This window comes from Trametes versicolor (assembly GCF_000271585.1).
Source record: "Trametes versicolor FP-101664 SS1 unplaced genomic scaffold TRAVEscaffold_8, whole genome shotgun sequence".
In the NCBI taxonomy this organism is placed as follows: domain Eukaryota; kingdom Fungi; phylum Basidiomycota; class Agaricomycetes; order Polyporales; family Polyporaceae; genus Trametes; species Trametes versicolor.
The window spans coordinates 2,124,971-2,143,100 of NW_007360328.1; the positions used below are offsets into that span (position 1 = coordinate 2,124,971).

General features: G+C 55.9%; 8 protein-coding genes across 8 annotated transcripts; 2 read left to right on the forward strand and 6 right to left on the reverse strand.

Moving 5' to 3' along the window:
* Positions 1 to 566: 566 nt before the first annotated feature.
* TRAVEDRAFT_49701 (cytochrome P450) lies at positions 567 to 2,771 on the reverse strand (the record flags this gene model as incomplete). The annotated part of the gene is made up of 13 exons (XM_008042127.1): positions 567 to 663; positions 734 to 877; positions 982 to 1,110; positions 1,184 to 1,265; positions 1,321 to 1,343; positions 1,400 to 1,566; positions 1,629 to 1,642; positions 1,703 to 1,817; positions 1,874 to 1,986; positions 2,042 to 2,190; positions 2,253 to 2,441; positions 2,501 to 2,633; positions 2,699 to 2,771. The coding sequence occupies 13 exons, from the start codon at positions 2,769 to 2,771 to the stop codon at positions 567 to 569; spliced, it is 1,428 nt and encodes a 475-aa protein (XP_008040318.1).
* Positions 2,772 to 3,682: 911 nt separating this feature from the next.
* TRAVEDRAFT_101974 (uncharacterized protein) lies at positions 3,683 to 4,647 on the reverse strand (the record flags this gene model as incomplete). Its single annotated transcript, XM_008042549.1, has 2 exons — positions 3,683 to 4,337; positions 4,397 to 4,647. Coding segments are annotated over 2 exons (906 nt in total), but the record flags the coding sequence as incomplete, so codon positions are not given.
* Positions 4,648 to 5,274: 627 nt separating this feature from the next.
* TRAVEDRAFT_128265 (uncharacterized protein) lies at positions 5,275 to 6,370 on the forward strand (the record flags this gene model as incomplete). Its single annotated transcript, XM_008042550.1, has 2 exons — positions 5,275 to 5,585; positions 5,677 to 6,370. 2 exons carry the CDS (start codon positions 5,275 to 5,277, stop codon positions 6,368 to 6,370), a joined length of 1,005 nt encoding a protein of 334 aa, XP_008040741.1.
* A 3,152-nt stretch (positions 6,371 to 9,522) lies between these two features.
* Positions 9,523 to 10,379, reverse strand: TRAVEDRAFT_49704 (uncharacterized protein; the record flags this gene model as incomplete). Its single annotated transcript, XM_008042128.1, has 2 exons — positions 9,523 to 9,994; positions 10,057 to 10,379. The coding sequence occupies 2 exons, from the start codon at positions 10,377 to 10,379 to the stop codon at positions 9,523 to 9,525; spliced, it is 795 nt and encodes a 264-aa protein (XP_008040319.1).
* Positions 10,380 to 10,876: 497 nt separating this feature from the next.
* On the reverse strand, positions 10,877 to 11,395 carry TRAVEDRAFT_49705 (uncharacterized protein; the record flags this gene model as incomplete). The annotated part of the gene is made up of 1 exon (XM_008042129.1): positions 10,877 to 11,395. The coding sequence occupies one exon, from the start codon at positions 11,393 to 11,395 to the stop codon at positions 10,877 to 10,879; it is 519 nt and encodes a 172-aa protein (XP_008040320.1).
* A 1,780-nt stretch (positions 11,396 to 13,175) lies between these two features.
* Positions 13,176 to 14,297, reverse strand: TRAVEDRAFT_49706 (uncharacterized protein; the record flags this gene model as incomplete). The annotated part of the gene is made up of 2 exons (XM_008042130.1): positions 13,176 to 13,866; positions 13,933 to 14,297. 2 exons carry the CDS (start codon positions 14,295 to 14,297, stop codon positions 13,176 to 13,178), a joined length of 1,056 nt encoding a protein of 351 aa, XP_008040321.1.
* Positions 14,298 to 14,798: 501 nt separating this feature from the next.
* On the forward strand, positions 14,799 to 15,893 carry TRAVEDRAFT_127777 (uncharacterized protein; the record flags this gene model as incomplete). Its single annotated transcript, XM_008042551.1, has 2 exons — positions 14,799 to 15,112; positions 15,197 to 15,893. The coding sequence occupies 2 exons, from the start codon at positions 14,799 to 14,801 to the stop codon at positions 15,891 to 15,893; spliced, it is 1,011 nt and encodes a 336-aa protein (XP_008040742.1).
* Positions 15,894 to 16,363: 470 nt separating this feature from the next.
* On the reverse strand, positions 16,364 to 17,684 carry TRAVEDRAFT_73252 (uncharacterized protein; the record flags this gene model as incomplete). The annotated part of the gene is made up of 3 exons (XM_008042552.1): positions 16,364 to 16,498; positions 16,561 to 17,267; positions 17,332 to 17,684. 2 exons carry the CDS (start codon positions 17,682 to 17,684, stop codon positions 16,598 to 16,600), a joined length of 1,023 nt encoding a protein of 340 aa, XP_008040743.1. The 3' UTR covers positions 16,364 to 16,498; positions 16,561 to 16,597.
* Between the last annotated feature and the right edge of the window lie 446 nt (positions 17,685 to 18,130).

Here is an 18,130-nt window from a genome sequence, read left to right on the forward strand (position 1 = left end):
TATGGACTTTGAATTCACTACACTCGAGAACGCGCATTCCTACTGTACAAGAGCCCGACGACCCGCGCCAGTGCGAGCATACGGTCGCCATCGTCAACCTCACACAAGCCAGGTACGCCTCGCAATACAAAAAGAGCAACCGGAATCCATCTACCCAATCGACTATCATCTGTTGCTACGTACCATCAATTACGCGAAATATCAACGAAGACATTGTGAGATTCGGTGCGCGAGCGACGGGCGCTTAGCGAGCGCGAGGGAGTCGAACGAGTCGAGCGAGTGCGCGAGACGAGAGCGGAAGGCGAACGGCGCGTTTGCGCGGTGTATTAACGAGTGACGAAAGGTGGGGGTGGGAAGCAAACGCGTAAGGCGTGCATACGGGGCAGGCGAGGTATAAGAGAACAGGGAGACGCCACTATCGTATGCATCGCGCGGGATCGTACTAGATGGTACGTAGACGCCGGGTATACGGGACCGGAGCGCGAGCTCGACAGTTATCACGAGCCAAATACAACAGACATCTCCTCAGAAAATACGTACACCTGATTCAAAGCGCGATACGGCTTTCAAGCTGCGTTGTTGAACCCAACATCCAGGTGATCCAAGATCGCGACCGCACTGTTGGACCGAGGGACGACTCTGCACCCGAACGGCGCCGGCTCGCTATATTGAACACACTTAGGTGAGTGAATGGTTCCTGATTATTCAAGCCTAACGCCGCGTAGAAGCTGACCTTGCGAAAGCCGATATGAACTTTGCTGGAGGCATGTACTCCTTCCCGGACTCGTCGAGTGGCTTCAGGATATCGAACAGCGCCATTGTGCTCGCGATCGCGAGCCAGACGCTGGCGTCTGCGAGAGCTTGTCCCGGACAAGCCCTGATACATGCAGGGTGAAAAAGGAAGGGGGATATAGGACGAACGTACATGGTGTTCAGCATAGCGCCGCAAAGGAAGCGCTCGACGCCGTAGGTGGCACATACCTGCGTCCAAATCCAAACGCAAAGTTGTTCGGGAGCAGATAGTCACCCGCCTCTGTGTCCACTCCGAGATAGCGCTCAGGGCGGAACTCTTCAGGTTCTGGATAGTATTTGGCGTCGCGCGACATTGCCCTGAAGCGGATAGGACGTGTAGTAGTGTGAGTCAATGGTCGCCGAATACTCTCGGAAGGTATGTATGACTGACCATACGTTCGGGATCACCATGCAACCCGCGGGGATGTCGTACTCGCGATAACGATCGTCCATGGTGACGCGATGCGGGACGACTGTGCGACGGTTGAACATGACTGAAGCCATCACGCTTAGCGAGTATCTACTTACGCAGTGGAGCGGTGGGATTCCAGCTGCAGAGGAAGGTGTGTCACTTCCTAGGCGTGATATATAAAACCTGGCGGCTTACCGGTAGACCTCCTCAAGGAGTGCGTTCACGTAGGGCAGCGAATCGCGGTCGCTGAAATTGGGGAGCCTTTCGCGTCCCACTACTCGATCGAGCTCTTCCTGAGCCTTCTTTTGAACCTCTCTATTGCGCGTCATAGCAAGCATGAACGTGCTCAGAGTTGCGCGACTCTGTCGCAACGATAAATGTTTCTGTGAGTGCGATGGCCGCGTTGCTTTACGGAAATGCTTACTGTTTCAACCCCCGCTGTACACGACATCATAGCTGGGTCAGCAGAACAATATGTGGTCGTTTCTGCACACTCACCGCCATACACATCGACGGCTAGACCTTTGATGTCATCGGCCTCAGCTGGGGTCGGGCCTCCTCCATATTGCTCCAGGACCGAGCGGTATATGCACGGTTCTCCTACTCCTGCTGCCTGTATCCCATCCTGACATAAATGTCACTGCTTGTCCGACAGGTAATTATACGCACCATCGCTGAGGTTATGGCATTGTAGCTTATATCGCGATACTCCTCCACATGCCTACGGACGACCTTGGCGTTCCGCGTGAAGCTGCCGGGCAACCAGCACGGTATGTGTCTCACTGAAAACGAGTCAATACATTGCCTGATTCGCCTCATGGGGTAGAAAGTGCTCACATATCGGAATAAAATCGACAATCACGGCCCCCGCTCTGCCCGCTGTATTAATCCCGTAGATCGCTCTCTCGGCCAGTCGAACCAGTTGGTCGTCCAAAGTCTTCACAGGGTGGCCGAATGTGATCTCCAGCATCATCCCGGCAAGATAGCTGAGCGCCGGCGTCAGCATGCTAGAAGTGCTAGCGACCACCACTCCGACTCGTGTACTCACAGATGCAGATGTTCGCTGAACTGATCCGGCCGCTGGGACAGGTTGTGCAGAAGTTTGCGCACTTCCCTGTACTGGATGTCGTGGTACCCACGGAGCGTCGGTTTGTTGCCCGCGGCGTCGAACATCCACTTTCGGCGCTTGCGGAACTCGTCCCCGTACGGGAGTCCAACCAGGGTGCGTGCTCGAAGCCTGCGGTGGTGTATGATTCAGCGAATGATTTGCATGCGATTGCTGAGCGAAAGACGTACATCTCCATCAACAGGACTAATCGCGGGCGGTCAGAGTATATGGCGCTGCGTTTGTCCAGGAGGTCCCGTGCGGCCTCGAACGAGTTCAGCACGATGGCTGGGGTGCGGAATATCTCGATATAGACGATGTCTCCTGCATATACGAAGGCGCAAACACTGTCAAGGACCTGTCGAGCTCGAGAGATCAAAGGTGCGTACCGAAGGTCTTCCCCCATTCGTGAAACTTCTTTTCAGTGAATGTTAAAGGAAGGTGTAGAACATTTCCTAGCATCGGCAGGCCTCTAGGGCCAGGTGGCAGAGTGCGTGGCTTGAGCGCCCATGCAAAGGCTGGAGTAATCCTGTGAAGCAGCAACAGTAAGCCGACGATAGCACTTGTTGAGGTCCAGAAGCATAGATCGCCCGGTGCAGGGGCTGCAGTAGGACTCGGAGAGAGAGGCCATGAGGAGCCCAACATGATGCGTTGTGCAACAGCGCGCAGGCGAAGCTCGGTTATATATGTGCATGCGCATAGCGGACCATTGCACGACGGTGTTGCGTCCGATTGTCATACTTCCATTGCTGCTTTATCGTAACCCTATCGTGGCCCACGGGTACTTCAAGGATTGAGAGTAGCGCCGCGGCCCAATGCCATCCGGTAGGGAGGATTCCATATCACAAGTGTTGTCCATATAGGAAATTCGTTGCCTTCCAAAAGCGATACGTGCTCTTCCTGCTTGGGCTAAACATGACAGACGGAGCTTAGAGTCGCGTCAGGAGGTGTTACGACCATGCGACCATGCATTTGAGCGGTCTCTTCAACACTATTCATGGAACCAGCGGAGAGTCGCGAACAGACTCGCGGTGGTGCCAACCCGCCCCTGTCTTTCTTCTTTCCGAGTACGACTATCACGTACCTGTTCTCGCGCAGGCAGACGCTATCGTGGTCACGGTCGACGCAATGACCAATGACGCTCCATTCGGCGCGACCGCGTCCATGCCCGCGAAGTACCGCTCAACGCCCTCGGGCTACCGGGTTCAAGGGTGCCTCTCGCCTACAATCCCACTCGCGAAGCCCTATGTACCACGGAGTGAGCTTAGAGCCGTTTTTCTGCCACGAGAAAGATGAACTCACCCAAATTATATCCATCGATATAGCTATCCAGTGCCAGCCGCCTCGCCATTAGGCGGCTCTGCGTTGAGAGGCGGCTCGTCGATTCCCAACATCTCCGAGAGCCTGTCCCAGGACGCGCGCCTCTCGTGCAGATCGCGCTCCTTGGTCATATCCGCGCATTGCGAACACAGCTCTTTCCGCGTCTCCGAAAGGATCGTGTAGAACGGCGCAAACGGATCCGGGGTAGCGATGTCCTCCACGTGCTTCTGGAGGGCCCTGACGAGCGCATTAAAGACGAATACGCACTGCGATGGCTTCTTGCACTTCCGCGAGGTGGTGGGCTCGAAGACGCAGAGCGCGATGCGGACCGACTCCCGGATGAGCCGGCTCTTCGCGACGAAGCACAATTCGATGTCGTCCAGCGTCAGTTGCTCACGCGAGCCATCTTCGCGCTCGAATCCGCGGACGGTCGCGCCGCGGAGCATGCAGCAACGGAGAAGGGCCGTTGGTAGGAGACTGCGCTCGCCGGCCAGGCGCGCGAGGTTTACCACACCCAGAGAGTGAACTTCGGCGAAGCCGGGGGGTCCGTATCTCGATCCCGCCACCCATGCATCGAAGTCGTTCGTATAGTATGTCTTCAGGTATCTGACCGCATGCTCGAGCAGGCGCGTCATCTGGTACTTTTGTCCGAGGCGAACCGCTGCTGAGATCATGTCAAACGAAGGATCGTCGGAGACAAATGGGCTGCTCAATACCACGCCGTTAGCAATGTCGGACAAGCGTGGTAGTAGCGATGTCAGCCGTACCTGGAATCAGTGCGGGGCATGTAGAAGCGCAATAGGTACCTGAAGTCTTCGGGAGAGTCGGATACGTGCACTACAGGATAAACGTCGTGGGTGAGATCCGCAGCAGAGGACGATGCAGCGTGGGTTTGAGGGGTGGAAAACATGTCTTTGAGAACTGGCGAGCAGTCCGCGAGCAGTCCCTTGTAGATGCGGAATCCGACGTCGCGGGCAACGACGACGATGTTCCCGTCATCGTACCAAAATTCTTCGTCTTTTTCTCTTTCTTCGAGTCGGGCCTCGGCTTGCACACCTTGAATTGCTTGAGAGACATCTTTTATGTCAGACTCCTCGTCGGCCGAGCTGGTTCGAGCTCGTTTCCGGGTATTCCGCTCAGACATGCCAGTGATGCTGTATGATCCTGCGCTGAAAGCTACGTGTCTGAAAATTGTGTGAATTGACGTTAAACGTGCACTCTAAGCTCTGCATATACTCACTAGTTAGATCTTTTCTTGAAAGAATGCCGATAGATTGTCAAAGCGGAAGGAAGGAGCGCGGTGAAGCTTTGAAGCAGGATGCCGTGATGCCGTGACGCCGCGCGGCCACCCAAGCGCGTGGTGTCACAATCATGTGCGCATCGGTCACCACACGACCACAATTTAGCGCCCCTCGGGAACTTCTTCAGTCCATTGTCCCGCACATCAAGGAGCTAAACGCAAGTACTGACACCTACAAGATATATATCGAAGGGTAAGCTATCGAAAGAATCTCATTTCTTGATCTTAATGTAACAGGAGTACCTGCTTAGACCACCAGGTGCGCGACTAATAACACTACAAGAGTGGATTCGCAAGCCTGTCGATCCAAACACTGAACCATCGTTCTCAGCTGATTTGTATACGATGAGTGGCTTCAAGCGCCGACGAAAGGACTCCAACTCTCGTGAAAACACTGAGTCTGAGTCGACCGCGGGGGATTCAACGAAAATTCACAGGGACGCCGAATTCTGGTTCGAGGACGGGAGCATCATTCTTATCGCGGGCGATGTTGAGTTCCGCATCTTCAAAGGAATCCTCGCCGACTACTCTCCCGTATTCCGGGACATGTTCTCTCTTCCCCAGCCGTCCTCACAAGGAACGCCCACAGCGACCGCTGCATGTCCGATTGTTCACCTGAGCGACTCGCCAGAGGACCTCCGACACGTCTTGCGGGTGTGTATGCCAAAAAGCGACTCAAGGTACGCGCCAACTCCCTTTACTGGACGCGATGTCCATCCATAATAAAGTAAAGGTGTCCCCTTGTAGTTTCGGCCCCTTCACGCAGCAGGCGCGCCCCTCCTTCCACATGATCTCCGCCGTCATCCGCCTCGGGCACAAGTACCAGATGGAGAACATAGTCACCGAAGGGGTGAACTACCTCAAACGGTGGTTCACCTCCGACTTCACAGCGTGGTCCGCCGGCGCGCTCTACGAGCCCGACGCGCCGCTCGAGTGCGAGCACGCGATCGGCGTCGTCAACCTCGCGCGCCTCGTCGACGCACCGTCGCTCCTGCCGACCGCGCTGCTGATGTGCTGCGGGCTCGCCGGACAAGCCGTGACCGGGTTCGCGCGCGAGGACGGATCACGCGAGACACTTGCACCGGACGACCTCGCGCGGTGCTTCAAAGCGCACTCTCGCCTGGCGCAACACATGCTCGTCCTCACCATACGCATCTTCGCGCCGTCGGTGTTGGAAGAGTGCGAGTATCCGCAAAAGTGCCTCGAGGTGCTGCAGGCGATGCTGTTGGGGGTGGAGAACGAGCCGGAGCATTTCGCGTACTCGGACGTGTTTGTGTCGTGGATGGAGCTGTTCGAGCGGCCAGGAGGGCTCTGGTTCGAGTGCTGCACGGACTGCCAGGAGATGTTGAAAAGGCGCGACCGTGACGAGAGATTTGAGGTTTGGAAGGAGCTACCTGGCATCATGGGGGTCCGTGTCGAGGGATGGGCCGCGAGTACGTAGTTGTTGAGGTCTACATATAATTGCGTTGGATCGTTTGGGCCGTGGTGCTTGTAGTGCTCGCCCAGTCAAACTTCGATGCCTCGATTGCAAGTCAGTCAAGTCCAGGAGACCGTTCACAACGCAGCATCGTGGGTAACGTGCATATTGCTCCATGCTTTCATGACGCCTCGAACATCCCGCCCGGCTCGCAAAGCCTCATCGTTTGCCTGCCACAGGAAAGCGCGACTCACCCGTCATGCAGCTGAGATCACCAAAGCTGATAGCTGCTCCAGCGTGAATAGCTGCTGGAGATAGATGAAAACGGTAGATCCAATGCATTAACGCTTCCCCGTGATCGACGATACTAAGACGGGACACTGTAGAGCGGCTCTCATCGTGGGAGAGGCTCCCTGACATTCTAGAGGTCTGAATGAGACATAAGTATGGCAAATATGCGGGGATGGCAGCGTACTGCAACCGGGACCGGTCAGCTCGAAAGCGCTCGTTAAACGCCCGTTAAACGCCCTAAACACGCGAGATTCCTGATATCGTCTTCTGACACCCTCTTCGACTAGAATATTATGGCCTAGCGCATTTCATCCTGGTTAGGGTTGAGCTTTCGCGACGACCATCATAGACTTAGACTACGAGGCATCATCATACCATGTCACTGCGTTCCCTTCTCAATGTTAACCTCTTCTCCGGGTCTCGAGTCAAACACTGCACATTGATCTACATTCAACACGGGATGTATCTACTTATGTGACGTCCGCTATTGAACGGGCACCAAGACGCTACAGGTGCGTGCACACTCACATGAGCCTCGCACTGACTACGACCTAGCGGTTGCCCCGGGCGACATGGTGTGCGTTCTAATGTTCCATAGCTTGACGCCAAGGTCCACAGCATACATATCTTGCGGTCCGTGCACTGGCGCCCTGTGTCGACATGAACTACGCTCACAACTTCGTGATTACAGGCCACCCGCGCGCAAAAACAACGCATAAATCCCCCTGCATCGCGCAGGTGCTCTCCAGCATTTGCACACAGGATCGACCCGCAACCCGCAACGACGTCGACGCCACTCGTCGATAGTACCCATGCGACGCCATGCGACGGGCACGACCTCATGCTCTGGTCCAGACTCTGAGCTCCGGTGCCGCATCACACACTCGCAAGGCCATCTTCGGCCAACACATCTCGCATCCAGTGCCCGCGCCGTCTCCGTCCTGCGCCATATCAACATCCCGTTTGGCCAGCACACCAAGGGCCACAGCCGAGGGTGCGTCAGGGAGTGGCTGCAATGGACGTGAACAGACTTATTCGTGTTACGAAGTGTTCGCACGCCTCCGCCCTTATACTGTACCATGAGGTGAGCTCTCTCCAGCAGAATCAAGTTGTGGGCGTTGCTTACCGTTCTAGTCCCTCGGGATTGACTGGGCGATCTGACCTTCCTGACGTGACCGCACACGGCACGGAGAGTAAAGAAGCCGCACGAATAAATCGACGCGATGGCGAGATAGTGAGCCATCCGCATCCTCGGCCGCGCAGAGGCAGCACAACAACACCGCTAGGGGCAGGATGGGCTGTCCTGGAATTCCGCGGCCCGCACGAGCTGTATTGTCACTCTCTGGCGGTCTTGGCTAGGCATGAGGGACCCGCTCCTCAGCTGGCTCTGAGTGCATGAAAGCCTGAGCGCATGGGGTGCCCTGGGGGCAACTGCGCTCTGCAACAACGGCTCCTCGCTCACCGTCCCCGAGTACGCGAGACCCCCAGCATCACGTACTCTGTCGTCGAATCACTTGTCTATGTTCGATTCGACGACAGAGTACATGCCTGGCATCTCGCCATATCTTGACCGCATGGCGATCATATCCAACAGCTCGTTCGCCTTTGTCTCTGTCCTCTGCCGCCCCGGGAGCGCGCAGACGGCGACGACCGTCTCGTCGCAGGAAATGGACCACATTATCGAGGGCGGCCATCTACGGTGCGAACAACTTGCCCGACATGCCACAGTCGACCGTTACCGCACCTGCGACGCTGTGCTCGAACGCGTACATAGCAGCTGGGCGTGAGTCCTGTATCTTCTCCACACACCAGAATCCGACCAGCCAGTCCACTCTCCGGCAGAACAGCCTCCGCTTGCGACGCTGCCTTCATCGCCGCCGTGCAGTAGGTGCGCCGCATGCGCCTCCGCGCGGTGTTGAAACAGATAACGTCCTCAGCAACAAGATTGTCGGTCTACAGCGTAGACGACGATGGCCTGACGGACGTTGCGGTGCTGCAAGCCCCGACGCGCGGATACCTGTTCACTGGCCCAGTGCCTACCGGACGGTAAATACAAGTAGCATGAGCTGCCAGTGATCAAATTAAGTCTCCGAGAGATATGTAGTATAACAAAGCATATTGATTGTATATACGACGTGAGCCATTAATGGAGGTGCTCGGAGTCCTGTACGCCACAACCATGTGGGTACGAGCGCTTTCGAGCTGACCGGTCCCGGTTGCAGTAGCAGCGTGTCAAGACTATGGATTAATAAAGGTGAATTTTGTTCACCTGCTCGCACCGCATGCTGGAGTACTGATGTCTTTGCAAAGTAATCGATGTCCTGTTCTCCACTATCGTCTCGCAATACGCGCAGAGGGCGTGGTCCGGGTACATGTCCATGTACGGCTGGAAAGGGTCTGAGAATACCACTGCGCGACCTCAAGAGGAGGGATCATCGGCAGGATCGGGATTGGAAAACCCAGGCTAAGAGCAAACTCAGATGAAAGTTGAACCCGTCCTCGCTACTTCTAAAACGCGCTTCGTGTACCGCTTGCTTGCCAGCTTCGTTGAGGAATGTCAGATCAAGTCTCGTGTCTCCATTCACATAGCGGTACAACTCTCACCTACGATCTGAGTCAGAGATAGCACAGATTGATCCTCAGCGGTAGTGCCTTCTAAACCAGCCCCTTCCCAGCCACTCTCCACCGCCCAAGTCCAGATCGAAGGCCCGAGGTAGATAGCGCCATGTCGCCCTCCGCACACCCGCATCACGCGTCCGGACCATTTCCTGGCAGCTCGCGCAGAGGTGCAACGGTCCGAGCATATGCACGAACGAGCACAGCCCATTCGTAAGTGCGATTTTCTGGAGCACCCCGGGTTTCCGTAATCCTTCGTAGAGCATCTTTCACAGGGCTTCCTGGCACTCCGCTGGGGCCGCGCAGTCGGTTGCGACAAGCGGCTCAGAGGTGCGGGCGACGAGGAAAAGTAGTACGTACTCTGAGAACTTTGTGCGCGCCGCGAAGCATCGCCCGATGTCGTCCAAAGACAGCATCTCGCGCGTACCGTCCTCCCGCGTAAAGCCTTTGACGATGTCCGCGCAGTTGAGCGAGCAGCACATCAGGAGCGCGGATGGGAGAAGCAGTGGTTCGTCGACTAGACGGGCAAGGTTGACGACGCCGATTGCGTGGGCCTTCTCAGGCTCAAAGGGCGCGTCTGGGGCATAGAGACGGCCCTCAGCCCATTCTTCGAGGATGAACGTGTACCATCGCTTCAGGTAGTCTACCGCGTCGTTGACAAGGTCGTCCATCTGGTACTTGTGTCCAAGACGAATGATCGCAGAGATCATGTGGTATGAGGGGCTTTTCAGCTTGAACAGGCTGCGGGAAGACACATTAGTTCTCTGCCCCAAAGCTATAGAGATAGAAAAGAACTAAATCACCTGGAACCGCTTTTAGGCATACAGACTCGCAGAATGTGCCGCAGATCCTCTGGAGAGTCAGGGAGGTCGACGATGGGACACGGGTCCGTGGCAGCGGCGAAAGCTGACTTGGACGTGGTCACGGTCGGTGTGGGTTGGGGGAATGAGAACATGTCGTGGAAGACGGGGGAAAACTCGGCAAGGATGCCTTTGTAGATGCGGAATTCAACGCCGCGCGCCAGGAGTACGATGTTCCCGTCGTCGAACCAGAACTCGGCGTCGCGCGTCCTTGAGAGGCCGCCGTGGGCAGGTTGCGGCGTATACCTCACTGCTTGGCTTGTCATAGTAGTCGGTGTGTTGGGAGATGTTGGGCAAGCTAGAAGGGCTGTTTACTCATTGGGTGCAGGTTTCATGATATTTAGACAGACACGCTGCCTCGGACCCGAAGCAACGCGGTTTAGAGTTAACGTCGAGCGCCACGTGCGAGACTCAGTTGAAGTAGTAAAGCTACCCATCTCAACTTCGCCGGGCGCTCCTTCAAGGTGCCAGGGCATTTTGGGTCGTGCGCCGAAGATATGTGAGATGTAGTATATCACGAGAACACTAAGGAGCGGAAGATGTAAGCGCAAGAGGACATTTAGTACTGTATACGCCGTAAATGCGGAGGAGACATACCGGTTGTGCACAAAGTATACACTGTACAGTATATTATTGTTACGGAGGTTCAAGACGCCGTCGAGTCTCTTCGAACGCGATCAACTTCCACCTACCTCGCAAGCCTAGTCTGCCGCATACGCATCTTCACCTACGCATGACCACTGTCCCCACCGCCCGCACCTTCTCAGGCTCTGGCCCAGTCCGCGAGCGGGCCAATGCCCATTACCTCCGGTAGCCGGGCCCACGTCGCGCGCCTCTCGTGCAGGTCGCGCTCCTGTATCATGCTCTTGCAGGACGTGCACACGTCGTGGGTCTTGAACATCTTGTGGTACGGCGAAAACGGGTCTACAGCGGCGATGGGAGATACGCTGTCCTTGAACTTCTTGTACATCCTACCGAGCGCGGACCTGCACTCGGCCGCAGTCGCGCACTTCTTCGCGACTATCGGCTCGAAAGCGTTGAGGGCGATCCGAAAAGCCTCCTCGATGAGCTGGCCCTTGGCGACAAAACACAGACAGCAAAGGAGGGCTACGGGGAGCAGGCTGACCTCGCCCGTCAGGCGGGCGAGATTCACCACGCCAATCGATTGTGAGACGTAATTGAAGCCAAAGGGAGCGGTAGATGTCTGCGCCACCCAAACGTCGAGCTGTGTCGTGTAGTACTTCCTCAAGTGTCCGATCGCATGTTCGAACAGATTCGACATTTGGTACTTCTGGCCGAGCCGAACCACGGCTGAGATCATATGAAATGATGGTTCTCCGGAGTGAAATGGACTAGAAACGGTCGTTAGCTTGGCGTTGGGTGGAGTTACGGGGAGCCACTGCAGCAGTACTTTGAGTTGTTTCGAGGCATAGAGAAGCGAAGGATGTGTCTAAAGTCTTCGGGAGAGTCGGACACGTGTACCACTGGACAATTGTTGACAACAGAGCCTGCGCTGGACGACGCAGCGGCAGGAGGTTGAGGAAGGGTAAACATATCTCTGAACACGGCGGAGTGGTCGGCCAGAGAACCCTTGAATATGCGAAATTCGACGTCGCGTGCAACGATGATGATGCTCCCGTCGCTGTACCAGAACTCTTCGTCCCGTGTTCTCGAGTTTGGGGCCGTCGTGGCTGACAGCTCTCCCTAGTCTTGTGCAGTGCTAGCTTGAGCAACAGAGTCGTCATCGTTTGAGCTGAGTCGGGCTCGCTTGCGGGTGACGGGTCCGGAAATTAGATCGCTGTATCAGAGCTGTGTGAAGAAGCGGATATATGTAAGACGTCAGTGAGACCGGTGTGGTTCTAGTGCCGTTGCTCTGCTATAGTACTCACTCAAACACTTCCCTCGGCGACGTTCTCTAGAGGCAGAGGTGGCGGTGGTCGAGTCCAAGGACGCGAGCGACGCGGAGTGCGCGGCTCGCAGCGACACGCTAGTGCCTCAGTGACTCTGAGACCAGGCGAATTGATGTGACACACTGGCATGTGATCGTGACACCTTGCGATGACGCCACGTCTCCTGGAGACATTCGCGGGAGTCGCGGCCGCAGACGTACTACTGTACCCGCCAGACGTTAGGCGATGTCCCCTGTCCCCGAGGCCTCGGTCAATTACCATATATGGCAGGTCACCTGCTTTATATAGTATACGACCTTCCTTTTCGGGTGTAGACGCTCGTCTAACCCCTAGCCTAGGGGTCCATCGCTTCGCCTAACGTCTGGCGGGTACAGTATTTCTCTCGTGACTGAAGCTACCTAAGGGGATGATTCTCTGCTTCTGTGCTGCGGGGAGTGACATAAAATGCTGCAGTGAACGCTTTTAGGGCACAGCGCCTCGAGGTGTGGAGGGAAATTGCCTGGGATTGGAATGCGGGCCCACGTCGATAGCTTAGGCAGAATAGTGATGCATGAGTGGATCCCCAATTTGCATTGCCAAACGCCGAGTCCAGGTACAGTGTATACACAGTGTATACAGAAAATATACACAGGTAGTAGGAAAACAGAAGGATTCGGTCGAGCTCAACGCAGATGTCTGTACTTTATAGATCTGTGTCTCTCCGGCCCCTCGTCGTCTACTCTACTTCGAATTTCTGTGAGGTATCTGTAGACTGCTCCCAATCACCGCTGAGATTATGGCACTCCGAACATCTCAAGTTGGTCCGAAGAGCTCCGCAACGGCCACAGCGCATGTGGTATCGATAATCGGCTTCATATACGCACACTGAGCCTAGTCGCCAACAGAATCTCTTCACAAGCAGAGCAAGCACCCGTCAGTTTTTACTACTATCAGGGGTACGCCAGGGCAGCGCGGCCGTGTCCCTCTGAGGGTTCGCGAAATCTAGTTGATCGTAAAGCTCAGGCTACCACATCTATCCAACGAGACGTCCTCACTTCTCCTCCACCACCTTGCTTGGCATCCTTGAGGTGTGTCAGAACAAGCATCATGTTTCCAGCCGCATAAGGGCACAACTCTTACCTACGATCTGAGTACAGATTTCCATGAGCCTGGCTAGATCGACTTCCCAGGCCACTCTCCATCGCCGAACTCCAGCTTGAAGATCTTGGGCAAAGATTGCCATGCCCTCTTCCGTACATCCACATCACGCTCCCTCACCATTTCCTGACAGCTCGCACAGACTGCGCAGGGCCCGAGGAAATGCACGAATGAGCGCAAAACGTCCGGATGTACGATCTTCGGGATCGCCCCGGGGATTCGTAGCCCGTCGAGTAGCATCTTCTGCAGAGCGTTACGGCACCTCTGCGGATCCGTGCAGCCGCCCGAGACGTACGCTTCGAAGACGCTGGCCAGGATGACGAGCATGTTCCCGGCGAACACTTTGCGCGCCGCGAAGCACAGACCGAGGTCGTCTGGGCACAGCGTCTCTCGCGTGCCGTCCTCGCGCGCGAAGCCCTTGATGATGTCCTCGTCGAGCGAGCAGCACATGAGGAGCGCGGAGGGGAGGAGGAGGGGCTCGTCGACGAGACGGGCGAGGTTGACGACGCCGATCGCGTGGACGTGCTCGAAGGGCGCGTCTGGAGCGTATAGACGACCCGCGGCCCATTCGTCGAAAACGGACGTGTACCATCGCTTCAGGTAGTCCACCGCGTCTTTGACGAGGTCGGTCATCTGGTATTTGTGGCCGAGGCGGATGATTGCGGAGACCGCGTGATAGGAAAGGTTGCTCGCTGGTTTGAACGGGCTGAGGATAGTATACACATGTGAGCTATCTGCTGAGGTGCTGTATGAATGGGAGGCTCCAAATCACCTGGAGCCGCTTTTAGGCATGCAGACCCGTAGGATGTGCCTGAGATCTTCCGGAGAGTCGGGGAGGTGAACGATGGGGCAAGGGTCGCTGGCGGGATTTGTGCCGTCATGTGTTGTATTAGGAGGTTGAGGAAAGGAGAACATGTCCTTGAATACTGGGGAGTGGTCGGCGAGAAGTCCCTTGTATATGCGGAACTCGACGTCGCGGGCCACTAGGATAATGCTCCCGTCGTCGTACCAGAAATCGTCGTCTCGTTTTCTGGGGCATTCTCCGTCGGCTTGCAGTGCTTGCGACCCTTCTGCACCATCTTGGGCGTCGTCGTCGTTGTCGTGCCGCGCTCGTTTGCGGGTAATACGCATGGACATGCCGCCGGGGCCTAGCATAACATTGTGAATATATGTGGGAACGTAATGCTGTGACCTCCGATTAAGATACTTACACGCTGTCTATAGCTGTCTATATGCTGATGTTGGTGGAACCTGTGCTGCACGACCGGCAAGAGTGAGTGGAAGCCGGAGAAGCGATTTTCGCGCGGGCAAATTGACGTGACAGCAAAGCATGTGAGTGTGACTTGACGCGACGCCACCGAAGCTGACAATATTACGCGTTTTGCGCGTTAACTGCCTCTCCTCCTCCTCCCCCCTCCAGCAGAGTGTAAAAAGTCTACCTTTGACAGACTATCCAGTTTCTCAAGTCTATGGTACATAATCGCATTTTTTTCGAAAACATACTTACACGACGCGTTCAAGTGATCAGTCATCCAGGTAAGTTCAATATGCTCTTGTTTTTGTAACGACATCTTGGTTAGCTTCACTACATGCTGAGGTTAAACCACAGGTAGCAACATTGCGCTGTACTACTACCCAATGTCTGAACCCGCGAGTAGTAGCAACAAACGCCAAAGGACAGACTCAGACGCTACCGGGCCAGAAAAGAATGGTCCCAATCTGATCAAGCGGGACGACGAATTCTGGTTCGAGGACGGCAACATCGTTCTCGTTGCACGCGACATCGAGTTTCGCGTTTACAAAGGCATACTCGCCAAGCATTCTCCCGTCTTTGGAGACATGTTTTCTCTTCCTCCTGGGCCATCATCGGAAGGCACGACAGCGGCCGCCGATATCTGCCCCGTCGTCCATCTTTCCGACTCTCCAGAGGACTTCAGGCACGTTCTCCGAGTGTGCATGCCCGAAACACACCTGAGGTAGGTCGCACCCGGTCCGCGTGTACACACACTAGAAGCTTATCGTGCAAATGCCTCTAGTTACATCTCCTTCGCAGCGGATAAACCCTCTTTCGACGCGGTATCGAGGGCCTTCGCAGTGGCTCGGATGGCGCATAAATACCAGATGCACGACATGCTCGCGCTCGTCGTGAAGTATCTAAGGCGGTCCTTCCCAGCCGACTTCCGCCAGTGGGACGCCAGTCCCTTCTCCTGCATCCCTTCCTCCGACGAGGCCGTACTTGCCATCGGCGCCGTCAACCTAGCGCGCCTCATCGACGAGCCATCGCTGCTCCCAACCACGCTCTTCGTCTGCTGCTCTCTCAAGGCCGCTGACTTGCTCAAAGGGTACACACGCGAAGACGGCTCAGCCGAGCACCTAGCACTAGAAGACATCGCGGGCCTCCTCGACGCGCGTGGGCGCCTCACGGAGAAAACCCTCATCCTGGCCGCTCGCATTTTCGCGCTCAGGGTCTCGAAGAAGTGCGCCGCTCCAGACACGTGCCGGGAGGCGCTGGAGATGATGCTGGAGGGCGTGGGCCGGTACGCTGAGATGTTCGCGGGGCCGAACGTGCTTACGTCCTGGCTGGAGGCGTACGGGATGTTTGCCGATCTGTGCTGCGAGCGCTGCCGGGTGATGTTGCGGGAGCGCGATGAGAAGGAGCGGCGGGCGGTGTGGGACGAGCTCCCTGAGATCATGGGGGTTCAGGTCGCCAACTGGGTTCAAGACGAGCCCTGAGGTACGTCTACATTTCGAAGAGGTCGATGGCCGTAGCGACGACGTTAACAGTTGGAATCAAGTTTCCGCAAGAGATAAGCAAGCTCGTGAACGTCACGGTGTGTCTCGTATAGCGCGTAGTCACTCACTCACTATGTTCGTACTGATGCCTATCCTAGTCCGCAAGGCTCGTGAGAGAGATACATATGTATTCATGTACGAGCAGGCCCTTCGCAGCGAAACACGGAAAAATCTCGCACAGCGTGAACGGTCCCCGCAAGTCGTCCGCACGCGCGAAGCAGCCGGCCATCTCTATTCCGAGATGGAAGCGCGGAAAGTGCGCGGGGATGAGGTCTGCCTTGCCTGTCATGCGGGCGAGACTCACTACGCTAACGGCGTCAACGTCTGATGTCGGGTAGGGCGTAGCGATTGTAGCTGTCCCAGGGGCCGAATTGAGCGCGGTTGTGGAGTAGATCTTCCAGTATTCTGGAGCCTGTTGAAAGAACACGCACATACATAGGAGATATCGATACACGCAGAGGAGTACAACATGGGAAGGGTATGCATATAGTTGGCTGGCGTGAGATGGTGTCGAGGCTTGCTTTAAACATGCTCGTCTGCGCTATCTGATCATGACATGTAGTACCTGTTCAGCGATGGTGTACAGTGTATGCAGTGGCTCACGCACCCTATTGACCGCGCCCATGCGGTAGGCATGACCATCATCATTCCCAGCACTTGATATTGGAAGCGACATTCATCATCTCTGGCAGCTCGTTCCACACCTCGTAGCGTTCGTCTCTATCGCGTACCCGCAACATCTCCTGGCAGCTGCTGCAACACCGCGGAATATAGTTCTTGTACGGCGTCAGGAAGGAGATGGCCAACTCCGGTCGTGCGAGGCGGTCCCCGTGGTCTCGTACGTCGCTCAGCATATCCATCAGTACCTCCGCGCAGTCCGTCGGATCGGCGCACGCGTCCGACACGGAGGGGAGGAAGACGCTCGTGACGATGATGAGGGTGTACTTGGCGAGCTCTTCACGCGCGTTGAGACAGCGAAGGAGGTCCTCTTGGGTGAGCGTCTCGACAGAGCCGTCCTCGTGTTTGTATCCGCGCAGGAGCTCGGAAGAAGCGAGTAGGCAGCAGTCGAGGAACGCGGTCGGGAGCAGCGACGGCTCGTCGATCAGACGGGCGAGATTGACGACGCCGATGGGGTTCATCTGGACACGAGCGGTGACGGAGAGCTTTTCATACGCCCTGAAGCTGGTCGGGAAGCGCTGCTTGAGGAATTTTACGGCCTGCGCGAGCATTTCTGCCATCTCGTACTTGTGCGCGATCCGGATCACGGCGGAGATCATGTGGAATGACGGCGTGCCTGCGGAGAGGGGACTTGAGCTAGTAGAGAAATACCTAAGATGAGCTTCGAGCCTGAGCGCGCGCGAGGTACGATACGACGCACCTCAAGCTCGTGTCGGACATGCACATCCGCAGAACGTGCCTGAGATCTTCGGGGGATTCGCATAGATGGACCACGGGGCAGGTGTCGGCGGTCGGTGTTATGTCTCGCGCTGACACCGGATGAACCTGGGCGGGTACGGGAGGGAGAGAGAACATGTCCGCAAACACGGGAGAGTGTTTAGCGAGTATCCCTTTGTAGACGCGAAACTCGACGTCGCGCGCGATGAGAACGATGTTGCCATCCTCGAACCAGAACTCGTCGTCCTGCTTAATCGGATTGGGAACATCGTTTTCTGATTCGGGAGCGTCTGAGTTTGTCCTCTGACGTTTGTTTCTGCTCGTGGGTTGGGACATTGGGTTATAGGTGGGCGTACTATCGGTGTCGGCAGCTTAATTTCAGCATGTACACGCTAGCCAAGATCTCGTTACAACATGAACAATGAACATACTTTAAGCTGGATTTGAAAGGGTTAAACGCGTTACGTTATCGGGATTTGAAGGTTGTATGCCAGATACTTGGAAACTGTAGAAGTGAGATATGTACACTGCACTGGATGCGGAGAGGAAGAGTGTAACGAAGGGATGACGCGCGTCGCGCTCGGTGCACCGTCGCGTAGAGTCACGATCACATGCTTTAGTGTCACGGCTGCGTGTCGAAATGCTTTCCCGGCTTCTTAGCGACTTTCATCTCTTTCCACTGCGTGCCGCTACACTGCAACTCTGTTGGTCAGCATAGACGGTGTGTATCTGGATTGGAGTTAGCATGGATAATTTGTTTCAGGCTAGCCACGCGCGCGTGT